At 36.9% G+C, this 14,954-nt stretch overlaps 1 protein-coding gene and 1 pseudogene across 5 annotated transcripts in view; one reads left to right on the top strand and one right to left on the bottom strand.

Annotated features, from left to right (window-relative positions):
* The window catches only part of PHF20 (PHD finger protein 20), a 104,858-nt gene that overhangs the window by 59,088 nt on the left and 30,816 nt on the right, over window positions 1–14,954 (top strand). For all 5 annotated transcript variants that reach the window (XM_036229453.1, XM_036229452.1, XM_016127246.2 and 2 more), the window contains exon 10: window positions 14,126–14,404. In XM_036229453.1, the coding sequence (XP_036085346.1) occupies window positions 14,126–14,404 (279 nt within the window). The remainder of the gene's footprint in view (window positions 1–14,125; window positions 14,405–14,954) is intronic.
* LOC118610529 lies at window positions 1,581–1,700 on the bottom strand (annotated as a pseudogene).

The following is a 14,954-nucleotide window of genomic DNA, read 5'->3' as shown; positions in this document are numbered from 1 at the left end:
ATGGGACACTTTGCCACGTTGTCTAGATTAGTGATTCTAACCCATGGAGTATTGACGTGTTTTCAGTTATAAAATGAATAGGAAGTTATTTGTCAAAGTATCAAAAGTTTACAAGTGATTTACTTTAAAATTAACCAGATTAGTTTCAGAGTAGTGTCTATAATAGTTTATTATGAACAATTTATTTTTAAAGTAACCAGGTCAGATTTAGTGTAATGCCGCAATGGTTTAGCTTTCATGTACTTGTGTTCTCTGTGCTTTCTTGAGGAAGAGAGTCATAGGGTTATAGCCATTGTAGTTTGGGAGGATGTGTTGTCTGTGGTCTGCCATCTGGTACGTGCTATGGTGGAAAATTGGGTGAGAGTTTATTGTTCTAGGAGTTAGATGAATGAGAAATGCCTTCCTAGGTCTTTCTGTTCAGGGGAATGAATAAGAATACCTGTACCTGTAACGTGAGAGTGAATGAAAGATGGTATCATGAGAAATACTTAGAACAGAATTATGGAAGAGAATATTGACATTGATAATGGGTGCCTGCTGCATGGAACTTGAACTCAGGACTCACTTGTTTTTATATTCCCAGGAGCTCTGCTACCTGTTGAGTAGAAAAGGATGAATGAGGCTCTTTTGGTCCTGGTATTCATTAAATGCTATTTGGATCTAACTTTGCGAGAGAGGTGATATTTAGGTCAATAGTTTGGGGGCAGGAGTGGGAGAGGATGGTACTCGCACAGGGCCTTTAAGGGTGAGTAGTAGTTAGGCATTAGGAGATGGACACTGAGCAGCATCAACAGCATAATCATAGGGTCTTTTCTAAGACTGTTAGATGTGCTTTCTGATTTACTTGTAAGTTTTCTGAAATGGGTTAAGGCTGAGCAGGTACATTGCTGCCAAACTGAGATCAGTTGCTTTGAGGAATTCATAGAGCTGCTGAAAATGCTTTGTCTGCAGGATAGGGGAATAGATATGAAATGTTTGCTTGGCTCTCTGTGTTGGTAAGGTTGCTTTCCTCCTACTTATCTCTTTTGTGGCTTTAAAATATATTAAAGTATTTTTTTAAATTGCTTGAAAATAAGTTGCAGACTTTTACCCTTAAATACTTCAATGTATATTTCCTAGAAACGAGGACATTCTCTTACATTACCACAATATAATTACCAAAATCAGGACCTTATTTAAACTTTACCAGGGATTTTTTTGGTACCTTTTACCTCAATTATGGAAGTATTCTTTTCTTCATTCATTTACCTCTTTCGGTAACTTCCTTTTTTATATTCATAAATTTGAAAAGAAATCCAGAAAAGTACAAGAATAATTAAACTAATATTTATGTCTCCTACTTCCCAGAACTTTTGGTATTTGATTATGAGTACCCCAGGTCCTTACACCAGGCTACAGTGGGCCTGCTTCTTCTGGCTGCCTGCTACCTCTCCAACTTAATTTTTCCTCATTCTCTCTCCTTTCTTGCTGACTCTGCTCTAGCCACATAGCCTCTTTGCACAGCAGATTAACTCTCACCTCTGGGCTTTCATTTCGTACACTTTTATCGAATACCTTTATTTATTTATTTATTTTTTAAATGCCTATAAATACCTGGTATTCCAGGGTGGTCTCCCATCCAAGTACTAACCAGGACTGACCCTGCTTAGCTACTGAGATCAGACGAGATCGGGCACATTCAGGGTGGCATAGCCGTAGACTTATTGAATACCTTTTATTCCCAACCAGAGGAAGTAGATTTATTGGAAAAGTTATTATTTCATCAGTTAGATTGTAAGTAACATATAATTCATTGGGTTATTCATTCAACAATTATTTGGACATTTTTTATGTAACACAACTGGAGGGGGTTAGGAAAACACACAAAGATGAATAACTTATCTCCTTGACCTCAGGGAGGTACTTACTTATAAGAATGGATTGTCCATGATACTTCCAACTGATAATGGTGAATAACATTATTGATCGATCATTTCCCAATTTAACTATTTCTAGATCTTTCATAATGTTGACAACTATTTTTTTCCAAACAATTTCAAGTGAGTCCTATTTTTTGATGCAGTGATTCTTTTTCCAAGATTCCTGTTGGATATGGGGATTAAAAAACTCAACACATTTGGCCAGATAAAGAGTGTTTTGAAAATTAGTGTGAAAAGGTATTTTTAATATGTTTTCTAAGGTATTAAAAGTTAAACCATATCAGTTGCTCATTAATTTTCTTCATTGAAAAACATAACATGGCAGAATTTAAAGTCATCCCAGACTTTGTAGACTTATAAAGTCTACATTTGGTCATCATTTTTGAGTCATGAACAGATGGAAATGAAAGGTTTTGTTTAATGTGATTTTTAAATGAAATTTGATTTTTCATAATCTGAAAACTAAGGAATACTAAGTATTAGTTTTTGATGAATTTTCACAACTATTCTCTAAATTAAGGCATCTGGGACCCCTATTTTAAAAAGTATTTCATAAGGAGTCATGTTGGTATTTTTAATTTTTTTAATAAATTTCAAAACCAATACATGCTAGGAAAAATTAAACCAAGTAAAAGAAAAAAATGTGAAAAGTTGTCCTTTTATTGTCTTTTTTTTTGTTTTCTCACTCTTGAAAGAACCATGGTACAATTTGGTGTGTGGCTTTCCATCCTTCCAGACATGGTTCTCTGCATATACAAACATAACATATATACATAGAGCTTTATAAAAACATAATAATGAAATCATAGTCTCGTATTATTCAGTGGCTTGCCATTTTAATTTATGGTGTTTTTCCACATCAGTTCATATTTCCTTTCACAGTTGCATATAATTTATTTCATTGTATGCGTATTCCATAATTTATTTAACTCTTCTCTGCTTAAGTTATTTTTAAATTTTCACTATTCTCCCTGTTTTATAGACAAAGAACCTGATATTTGGCTAAAGAAGGAGCGACTTAGAGCTGTATACTTCCTCATAGCTGGTGATGCAGGGTCTGTGACTCCCATCTACCAAAGGAGTGCCTAATGCCATCTTTTGAGATGCTGGGTGCTATGTAAATCAAGTGAAGTGAACACAGTCCCTGCCTTTAAGGAAGTTGTACAGTATGTAATGCAAAACTCCCACTGCTCTTGAGGGCACTTATTAAAGCATTGTGTACACTCTGAGTAAGAGGCTTATTGGTAGGGTGGCCAGGCCTGAAGAGCAGTGTGTGGTATAAGTGATGTCAGTACTCCGGAGACGACGGTGCCTTTGGAATTCTTTAATTTGATTTGGAAACTGGTGTTCCTGGTGTTCCTTTTGGAATAGGGCTTAGTGTTGAGTACAGGATGATCCGGAAAGATTCCTGGGAGAAAGGGGGGTTGTTGAGAACTCATTCATCAGGAATGTGTTACGTAAGTAAGCAGGAAGAAGGGTGGTATTATCAGAAACATCCAGCAAGGCCCCTGGAGGATAGGATGCTTTTGTGTTAGTCATTGTTCAGTAAGTGCTGTCCTGATCTGGTGCCAGTCTTGGAATTTCTAACCTGGAATGGAGTCATGATCTGAGGAATCAGTGTGAAGGAGGCTCTTGGACAGCAGGAGGAGGAGCAGGGGAAGGCAGCATGTTTGTTCCAGAGCAGAGGAGAGGAATAGCTGCTCTAAACCCAGCTCTGGCATTTGGGGAAGCTCTGCCATCTTGTGGAATAAATGCTCAGCAATTTTTGTGAGGGCCGAGTGCCAAGATTTGCCATCTAGGGGATAGCTGTGGCAGGGTTGCTTTCCTCGTACTTGAATATTCTGTGGCCTCCAAGTATTTTTTCCTGCATATATATTTTTTCCTGCAGATACTTTAAAGAAGTTTTTATTTTGAAATAATTTCAGACTTATAAAAAAGCTGCAAAATAATACAAAGAACTTCTGTACAGACATACCTCAGAGATATTGTGGGTTCAGTTAAAGTAAATAAAGCAAGTATCACAATAAAGTGAGTCGTAATCCTTTGGTTTGTGGAAGATCTTGCCTTCAGGTTGTAAAAAGTGCAACATCTGTGAAGTACAATAAAGCGAAATGCAATAAAATGAGGTATGCGTGTATATCGTCAACCAGATTCCTCACTTGTTAGCCGTTTACCATGTTTGCTTTGTTGTCCTGTTTTTAAAAGTATTTTTTTCAGAATTGTTTGTAAATAAGTTGTAGACCTTTACCCTGAAGTACTTCAGTGCATATTTCCTAAAAACAGGACATTCTCTTATATTACCACAATATAATTATCAAATTCAGAATTCCATTCAAACTTTATCAGTTATTGTAATAATGTTCTTTAAAGCAAAAGTGGGAAAAGCATTTTTCTGTTTGTATCCTGGTTGACACGTTGGATTTAATTGTCATGTTTCTTTAGTCTCCTTTTTAGTCTTTTTAGTCTTTTTTTAGTCTTTTGTGACCTTGACATTTCTGAAGAATATGATGTTCCTCAATTTGAGGTTTTCTGATATATCCTTATGATTAACTTGAGGTTAGCAGAAATACCATGTAAGTGGTGTGTCCTTTTCATGTACATTATATTAGGAGGCACATGATTTCTGTTTGTCTCATTTATTGGTGGTGTTAACTTTGATCACTTGGTTTAGATAGTATTTACTAGGTTTCTCTACTGTAAAGCTATTATTTTTCCCTTTATAATTAAAAAATTTCTTGTGAGAGGATACTTTGAAACCATATAAATATTTTGTTTCTTTATTAAACTTTCACCTACAGTTTTAGCATCCGTTGATATATCTTGACTGAAACAACTTTACCTATGATGGCTGCCAAATGGTGATTTCTAATTCTCATCATTCCTTCTACATTTATTAGTTTGTGTTGTAATGTAAGGAAGAGCTTTCTCCTCTTTTTTTATTTATTGTATTTATAGCCACATGAACTCAGGGATTCTGCTTCATTTAATTGGTTATAATCTGTTTCTGTCATTACTTCTTTTAATATCCTTTTGTCCCAGATTCGGCAAGTGAGAACCCTTCACACTGGTTCCTATGTCTTCATCATTCTTTGAGCACTTATTTACTTTGGCACAAGATGTTCTAAGTTCATTTTACACTTACCCAACCCTGGAGTCAGCTCTTTCTCCAAGAAGCCCTATTTCTTTTAAGTGGAGAATTGTATTTAGAAACCAAGATCTGGATGCTAGGTGTATTCATTGTTTTTGGTGTATACAGAGAAAATGTGAAAGTTTCTCTGTACCACCTGTCTTCCTCGCCCAGGCCCTTCTCCAGAGGTAACCACTGTCAACAGATTGATTTCTATCCTCTGGGTTCCTTTCTGTGCATTTTTATAATATCTTATCCCTCCCCCCCATAACTATGTAGGTAGTGGGCAGATTCCTGTTTTCACTTAGCAAATTATTCATATCAGTAAGTACAGAGCTACTCTAAGTGGCTGATTAGAATTACATAACACAGACTTCCCATAATTTTTAAAATTGTTCCTCTATGGACATTTCGATTCTTTATTTTTTTATTCTAAGCATGTGGCTGGACTTGCTGTGAATATTTCACTCTGTTCATGTTTCTCTTTGATTGCTTTTGTTGCTTCAAACCTGAGAAAGTTATTCTTTCACAAACCTGAAAAATGTTTTATTTATTATATATAGTATTTGAAGTACATGTCAAAAAAGTATTAAACTATTAGGTTCCCATGATGTCATTGCTTGACTAGAATATTGACTGCATTAGGGGCTGGTGCTGAGGGAACACAAGACAATGCGAAGTGGCCCTTCTCTTCTAGCTGGAGAAGTGACAAATAACAGGATCCAGGAGTAGATCCAAAGTGCTAAAGATGGTGTGCAGCAGATAGTCATTTGTGCCAGGAGTTGATGGCTTGTGGTCTCGAGAGCCAGGGCCATCTGGATACCGTCCTGCATGTGGTGTGAGATGGGTTTGGATGGAAGTAAAGACTTGGCGAGCGCGGGAGGAATGGCAGGGAGGGCCGAAGTGTGATCTATGGAAACATGAAGCACTTGCTGGGGCCAGCAGAAGGCTGGGAAGATGCTGAGGCCTCACTGTAGATTAATGGGAGATGAGTTTGGAAAGATGGTACTTAAACTGAAATGGGCTAAAAATGCAACACTGAGTATTGCCAATCAGACTGAATATCACTATCATAGTCATTGAACTGTGAGGTTTTGAGGTACTGGCAATGGATATACAAAAAAAGGGGGGGTGGAGTTTAAGAGGACATTTATTTTCTAAGCCAAGTTTCAGAAAACGTAGTTGAGAACCCTTTTTTAGTATAAAGTAATGTATGCTTATTGTAAAAGAAAGTATAAAACATTACTCAAGTATATAGAAAATGAGAAGCCTTCTGATCCCACACTATATTATCTATTGCTGTGTAACAATATCACCACAAACATAGTGGCTTCAACCAACACATTTATTTTCTCATCATTTCTGTGGGTGAGGAGTCCAGGCACAACTTAACTGGGTCTTCTGTAAGGCTGCAATCAAGGAGTTCGTCAGGGCTGTGTTTTTGTTTGAAAACTACTGGGGAAGGATCCACTCTAGGCTCATGTGATTGTTGGCAGCATTCAATTCCTTACCGGAAGTCAGAGTGAGGGCCAGTTTTTTTTGTTGGCACCCTCAGTTCCTTGCCACATGGACCTCTCCATAGAATAGCTCACAACTAGCAGCTTGTTTCATAAAGCCAGCAAGGGAGTGTGCCTTCTAGTAAGGTGGACATTGACAATCTTATATAACATAATCATGAAAGTGATAATGCTCTCTGTCACCTTTGCCATAGTCTATTAGAACCAAGTTACTGATCCTGCCCACACTCAAGGGGATGGGATTTATATATGAGTGTGAATACCAGAAGGCAGGGTTTATTAGGAGACATTCTGTAGTCTATACCCGGCCCCCCCACCTTTATTCCCCCGCCCCCCCCCAATAGAGAAAACATTCCTTAGAGTTACCATTATTAAAAGCAAATTCAAATTCTGTGGACTATTTTTCTCTATACAGTAGTAATTTGGGAGAGGCAAGGGCAAAGGGAGACTTTTGGGAGCCAGGGGAAAGCTCTATGCTTTGCCTTGTTTCCTCCAAACAAAAGTCTGTTAAACAGGAGGAAGAGCACAGAGCATTTAAATGGTAATACCAGTAACTATTTGCAAACATTGGTTTCCATTCTGCTTTCTAAACCAGGAATAAGTTAATTTCTACGCCTGGGTTAAGTTGATACTCCTAGCTTTTGAACCAGGCTCCCACAAGGATTTTATGTATGTATTTTCTGCCTTCTCTGTCCTAGTTACTGCTCCTATGTTGACAAGGACTGTAGAGTATCCCAGGAGTGGATGATGTCACTTAGCTGATGCCATCGGTGACATATGTTCCAAATGACCTGTCCTCCCCTTGGGAAATACATATCTGTGTGTGAGACTTGGAATTTATGTAGACAGTGGCCAGCAGGCTTTTTTTGGCAATCAGTGGCTCTCCTAGTTTCTTGACTGTGCTCCCATCACCATGTTTCTTTTGTGACATATAAACACCTTTCCAAGGGGGGTATAATGTGAAAATATACAAAATTTTTTTTTCTACTGTGAAAATAATATTATAAACCTATTAGAAAACATGGAAAAGTTGAGAAAATGGATTTTTAAAAATTTCTCATAGGTTTGTCTTTATTTTTTAATTTTTAGTGGTTAGAAATTTATATAATTTATGACTTGATCTCCCAAATAAGTCTACTACCCACCTGACAACACACATAGTTATTACAATATTATTGACCATATTCTCTATGCTGTACATTATATCCCCCTCATTGTTTTGTAACTGTCAGTTCATACTTTTTTTTTTTTAAAGCTCACAGTACCTGATATTCCTAGGTGGTCTCCCATCCAAGTACTAACCGGGCCCAACCCTGCTTCCTTTTGAAATCAGACAAGATCCGGCACGTTCGGAGTGGCACGGCTATAGCAATTTATACTTAATCCCTTCACGTTTTTCACCTAGGCCCCCAACACCCCTCCCAACAGGACATTGTGAAACTGATTCTTTTAAACATGAAATCCTGTAACTAAAAGATGGCCATTGTTTACATTCTTACAATTCTAAAAAATAACATATACTATTATATATTATTCTTATACATATTCTTATGCTTTGCTCATAACATAATTTGTGGATATTCTTGAGCATAGTTATTCTGTGCATATTTTATTTTTAATTCTTTTTAAAATGTAAAACATTTTTTCTGGTTACTGTTCCTATTGTGCTTTTATTAATTACCATTAATATAGCAGTTTTTTCTTAATAAGTCAGGTGTTTAGATGTTAACATTTTGCAGGTAATACCACTGATACATGGACCCCTGGCTGGGGATTATGCATAATTTTGATTGTTTTAAGTAAATTACTGTGAGGTCAGTGACAACCAAGATGACAGCTAATGTTCAAATAACCTATTGCAGTTAATAAGAAATTTTCTCTTCTATTACCTCATGGAAACATGTAGGAGCCTTGTGAAATAAGTATTTTTATTCCTTCTTAATGATGAGAAAGCAGTCTTGGAGAGGATCTTTTGTTTGATGTAGTAGTACAGTAAGATAAGTGCTATAAGAGAAAAGAAAGGAACACATTTCCTATTTCAGTGTTTTGGAATAAGGAGTGAACAGAACCAACCAACTGTAATACAAATAGAAAGGGATGGATACTGCAAGATTTATTTTCCATTAAGTACTTACGGAAATTCAGAGAAGGCAGGACAGAATCTTTACTGCTGAGAAACCAAGGAGAAAGCATTGTGCAAGGAGGTGCCATTTGAAGGACGAGTAGCAGTTGGTTTTCATATGGGAGTAAGTGCCAGAAGGAACCACACTGACTATCCTGGCTGAACTGGCAGCTTTCATTGTGCATAGAGAGTTTGTGGTGGCTGTAAGGGAAAAATAGGATAAAATTTTAAAGTCTGGAAAATTTGTCATACCTCTAAAAATTTGTTGGGTTCAAAATCAGTGCAGTTTGCAAGTTCTTCATGAAAAAGGAACAAATACTTAAGTCTTGGGTTGTATATATATATCTTTTATTTTGCTGTTTCATTTTAATTTAACAATTCTCATCATTAAAAAGTTAGCATAAACAATTTTGTTACTATAGAATTTTTTTAATCTTGATCAGTGAGTTATACTGCACTGAGCTGAATTTGTGGGTCAGAAATTATAGCTAATAGTTTAATCTATCAGATTTTGTCACAGGCTATTATTCATAGCTGATATATACCCTATTTGCTGCTTTTGTTACCGTGATGCTTATATTGATTGCTTTTTCCCAACAAGATTACCAACAGGCTTATACTCAGAAGGGCTTGCACATTAGTGAGTTATACTGCACTGAGCTGAATTTGTGGGGCTTTTACTTCTTGAACTTCATGGTTGAAGATTCATAATTCTCAAATCTTTCTTCTTTTAATGTTTACTTTTTCAGACAAAAACCAGTGACTCAGTTTTATCTTACCAATGTTGCCATCTTGAAAGGGACTCTTGGTTTGGCCAGGGGCTTCATGGCAGTGATATCTGGGAGTGTCCTCTCCTGGGCAATTTATCTGTTCACTTGATCCTCTGTGATCCTAGTACCACCTCTCAGAGGCAGGTGGCCTACCTGCGTGCCGAGATTGTTCATCTTTGGAGGGCCAGCTCGTCTCATCTTCTGCTTAGCTGTGAGGAATCAAGGGTTTTTGCTTTAGTGGGGAGGACTTTTTATCCTTCCAAATTAAACTCATTTCCTTTTGAGAGGCTTATGAAATTGATAGATTATCTGTCTTAGTCCATTTGGGCTGTTACAACAATACCATAGACTGGGTGGCTTATGAACAACAGAAATTTATTTCTCACAGTTGTGGAGACTGGGATGTCAGAGATCAAGGCTCCAGCAGATTCAGTTCGTATAGTTCTCACTGTAAGCTCATATGGTGGAAGGGGCAAGGGAGCTCTATCTGGGGTTTCTTTTGTAAGGACACTAGTCTCATTCATAGCCTAATTACTTCTCAAAAAGCCCTACCTCCAAATACTATCAAATTGGGGATTGGGGTTCAGCATATGAATTTTGGGGTCTATAGCACTATTAGATTATTTTAGCAGAAAGTTTGACCACATCTCTTTTGAAATAGATCTTTGTCCATGGAGGAGATAGATATATGAGCATGTTGGTAATCTGCATAGATGAAGTTGAATCTGTTCAGGCAGCTCTAGCCAGAGTGCATAGATTAATTGATTGGTGTCAGCCCGAAGACTATTCCAGAGACTGTCCTCAGCTCTCTCTTACTGGACCTTATCGATGACCTGGAAAAAGATCTAAGAATATAGAGGATTATAGAATCGAGAGTTCTAAAATTCTCGAGTTAAAAAATCAGATGGAGTTTAAGGTTCAATGTAACTTCTCATATATAGTTTGATAAAACTATTTGGGGAAAATGTAACTGCAAAGACAAACAATACAAAATGCAGGATTTTGTTGGCCTAAGCTTGGTATAGTGTAATTATTTTTTTTAAAAAAAATCTTTGGCTGCATTAGTAAAAGTAAGATGGCCTAAAAGGTGGGTGTAGTAATCCCACTGGATAACCATACTAGAAATTTTGTGATTGGTTTTGGATTTCACACTTTCGAAGGATGTAGACAAAACTGAGTGCTTACAGAGTGCTGTGTCTCTCAGCAAGAGCTTGAGGGCTGGCGAAAGGGTGTTTCACCGTGGTTGATAATTATAACAGCTGTCTCCAGCTACACTCCATCAATGACATAAGCCTATTTACTAAGATATACTTTATATTCAAAATGGCCTGCTTTGTGCCATGTACATATGTTATCTATAGCCCTCTTTTCAACTCTTTGAAACAGATAGTATTATTCCTTTTTATAGATGAGAAACTGGATAATCAGAATAGTTAAAAAATATGCACAGCTTATTTATACAACTAAGGAAGGGTAGAGCTGGCATTTAAAGTTGGGCCATTTCCATTATAGCATACTGCCTCTGGCATGAGCATCTAGTGAAGCTGGGAGTGGTGGGGACTTCTGTTTTCCTGCTAACGAGCAGGTTAATTCCTGAAAGGTTGTTCATAAGTCCCATTTGTTCATAAGCCCAAAATGATACTGTATAGTAAGACACATGCCAGACACTTTCCTAGGATCTTTGCATGTAATTTATTTAATTCTCACAACTCAGTGAAGAAGTTATCTCTACCCTGCATATGAGGAAACAGGTAGGAGAAGCAGAAAGCCAGGATTTGAATTAGGCTGTCCAGCTGTGGGTTTTGTTGTTTTAGATTTCATACATAAGTGAAACCATACGATATTTATCTTTCTCTTTTTGACTTACTTCACTTGGCATAATACCCTCTAGGTCTTTTGATGTTGTTGGAAATGGCAAGATTTCATTCTTTGTTTTTTATTGCTGAGTAATACAACATTGTATATAAATGCCACGTTTTTATCCATTCATCTATCAAATGGACACCTAGGTTGCTCCATATCCTGGCTATTGCAAATAAAGCTACAGTGAGCCTAGGGTGTATATCTTTTCAAATTAATATTTTCATTTTCTTTTGATAAATACCCAGAAGTGGAATTGCCGAGTTGTATGGTAGATTTATTTTTTATTTTTATTTTTATTTTTTCGAGGAATCGCCATACTGTTTTCTATAGTGGCAACACCAGTGCACAAGGGTTCCCTTTTCTTCACATCCTTACCAACATATATTATTTGTTGACTGATAATAGCCATTCTGACTGGTGTGAAATAGTATCTCATTTTGGTTTTGATTTGCATTTCCCTAATAATCAGGGATATTGAGCATCTTTTTATATGTCTGTTGGCTATCTGTATGTCTTCTTTGGAAAAGTGTCTTTTCATGTTCTCTGCTCATTTTTGATTGGATTATCTTTGTTATTGAGTTGTGTGAGATCTTTACATATTTTTGATATCAACTCCTTATAGATATGTCATTCGCAAATATATTCTCCCATTCAATCTTTTGGTTTCGTTGATGGTTTCCCTTACTGTGCAGAAGTTTTTTGGTTTGATGAAATCCCATTTGTTTATTTTTGCTTTGTTTACCTTGCTAGAGGGGTCATATCCAAAAAGGTATTACTTAGGCTGATATCAGATAGTTTACCTATGCTTTCTTCTAGGAGTTTTATGGTTTCAGGCCTTATTTTTCAGTCTTTAATCCATTTGAATTTATTTTTGTATATGGCTTAAGAGTGTAGTCTAGTTTTTTTTGTTGTTGTTGCATATGTCTGTCCAGTTTTCTCAACACCAGTTGTTGAAGATCATTTTCAATTCTTAATATTTTTTAAAAATTCAAAGATGTTTGTATTTTAGCATTTTTCTTTTGCATTATAAATAACTTTATCAAAAATCCGGACTTCACATGCATCAAAGGATGGCTGAGTTTACTTGAACTTGACTATTGTAGTTAGGTGGTGGCAGGCATTGATACTCTTTGATCTCAGACCTTAGCTTTGTTCACGTGGTGGTCAGTGGAGCTGTGTTCAGTGATTTTTGCAAGAAATTGTATGGAAAAGGAATTATTAAGTTGAACTATATGAAATGGCCAATATTTTACCCTTTTAACCTGCAAAAAATGGCAGATCCATTTGGTTTAACCTAATAAGTCCAAGAGGATGAAATTCCAGAGAAACTATTTGTATTTGGTTTTAAGCAAGAATTTTAGGAGATTAGAGTTTTGAATTTCTCCATGATATGCTCGTCTTATATAGCCATTACTTTATGTTACTTTTTCTTCTCTTAACTTCATCTAACTGATTTGAGCTCTTACATCTCATTATGGATAGAAAGTGATTTTGAAGCATTCTGCTCTGTGTGTGAGTGTAGAATATTTTATTTGTTTAAATTAATTGCCTATATAACAGCATTCACCAGATCATCAAGCCTACCAGTTAGTTTTACAACTATACCCTGTGCTGCATTTGAAATAGAGTATGATTTAGATTGAGTTTAAGAATTTTTAAAATTCCTTTTGGTTATGAAATGGTTCTTGAAAAAGTAATCATACTATTTATCAGAGGTTCAGCACACTATCTGCTTCTAATGGAACTTGTATCATTGCATTTAGGAAAAATTTGATTCACTCATAAGAGTATATTCTTGGGTGACCTGTTCTGTAGAGTAGGCGAACTTGAGTTTAAGGTAATTGCTCTGATTGAGGTGAGGGCATTGTGAAGGGAGTCTTCAGTAAATTGGTATAAAACATTTTTTTTTCAATTACAGTTGACATACAGTATTATATTAGTTTCAGGTATACAGCATAGTGATTTAGACATTTATATATACCTTACAAAATGATCACCTTGCCAAGTCTATTACCCATTTGACACCATATATAATTATCACAATATTATTGACTATAAACTGATATTCTAACAGGAAAGCTTTGTAACAGTTTTACTTTTTGTCATTGATGCATGACAGACCATTGCCTTCTGTTTATTTGGTTTTAGGGAGTGTTTAGACTTTTTTGTCTCTTGAGTTTCATCATTGAGTCCTCCAAGTCATTGAGTCCTCCAAGTTCTCCTCATGCCTTCAGCTCCATTTGCTTGGTTGACTTTTTTTTTTTCCCTTTATAGTCTGTGAGTCCTTTTGATCAAACAAAGTACATGGAAGTGAAGTCTCAAAAACCTCAATACTAAAATCTTTGTGACAGTTAACACTCTCTGTGCAGTAACTATTGTAGGATCTCTTGGGTTTAATAAAGAGATCCCACCAGAATGATCCCTAGTTCTGTCCGTACAGAGAGGGACTAGAAAGGTGGTGAGTCTGAATCTCATGAGTAACAAGTGCCGGATTGGGATCCTTGTTTTTGTTTTTAGTATTTTCACTTTTTCTTTCCTCTAAGTCTTAAACCCTGAAAACTTGTATGGCTACTTTAAACAAACATGTTGATTCCTTCTTTCAGTATGTGAATAGCAGGTGAGTCTCTTTTTTTCTCCTGAAGTCATAGCCATTCTTCCTAAAGGGTAATCTTGGGAGGTAATGGCAGTCTGATTGATGTCTCCAGCTATATCTGCATGCTACTCTTGCACTTTTATTGCCATGTGTTAATGTATGTATTGTAATAACTAGGATAAACACAAGGGATTTTTGTATTTTTGTTTTTCAGTGACAAATACCTTTAAGAAAACAGATGATTTCGTGACATCTAAAGCACCAGCTGTCGACCTAGACCACAAATTTAGGTGCAAGGTTGTGGATTGTTTAAAATTTTTCCGCAAAGCCAAACTGTTGCACTATCACATGAAGTATTTCCACGGAATGGAGAAGTCTCCAGAGCCAGAGGAGAGCCCAGGGAAGAGGCATGTCCAAACGAGGGGCTCTTCAGCTTCAGACAAGGCCAGTCAGGAGAACCTGACCAGGAAGCGCGTCTCTGCCAGTTCCCCATGTAAGTATTTTCATTTCATGTTGTGTCTGTATCATGGGGGGCTCTGTTGCTCAGGTCATAGTACTTGCATTTCCGACACAGAAAACCAGTGTTAGGTTGGTCTGGTCCAGTTGAATCCCTAAAGATTGAAAATGACAAGTGATTCTCAGGGGTTGTATCTCGGAGTTGTGGCCCTCCTGGAGGAAGCAGAGATACCTCACTCTTGTTCTCACCTCAGCCTCTTGCTGCCCAAGTTACCTTGAGAGAGTCACTTAGCCTCTGAAGGCCTTGGCACTTCCAGCATGAAGTGGGAACAGTTTAGGAAAGGGAGCTCTTTCCACAGCCAGCAGGAGAACACATGCTCAGAGCAGCATGGGTGCAGTCATCCCATTCCCCGTCCCTGCCAGCAGGACAAAACAACAGAGCTAAAAAGTGATATATGATTTTCTGGTGAGGTCCACATTTGAGTCTAATTTCATCATTATTGTAACTGAAGATATTTCCCTACAGCACTGTTTATTTTTTATAGAGACTACAATGATGTTAGTAAGGATTACCTTAAAATCTCATG

This window comes from Rousettus aegyptiacus, unplaced genomic scaffold, assembly GCF_014176215.1.
Source record: "Rousettus aegyptiacus isolate mRouAeg1 unplaced genomic scaffold, mRouAeg1.p scaffold_m13_p_12, whole genome shotgun sequence".
Taxonomy (NCBI): Eukaryota; Metazoa; Chordata; class Mammalia; order Chiroptera; family Pteropodidae; genus Rousettus; species Rousettus aegyptiacus.
This window is presented reverse-complemented; position numbering and strand designations above follow the sequence as displayed.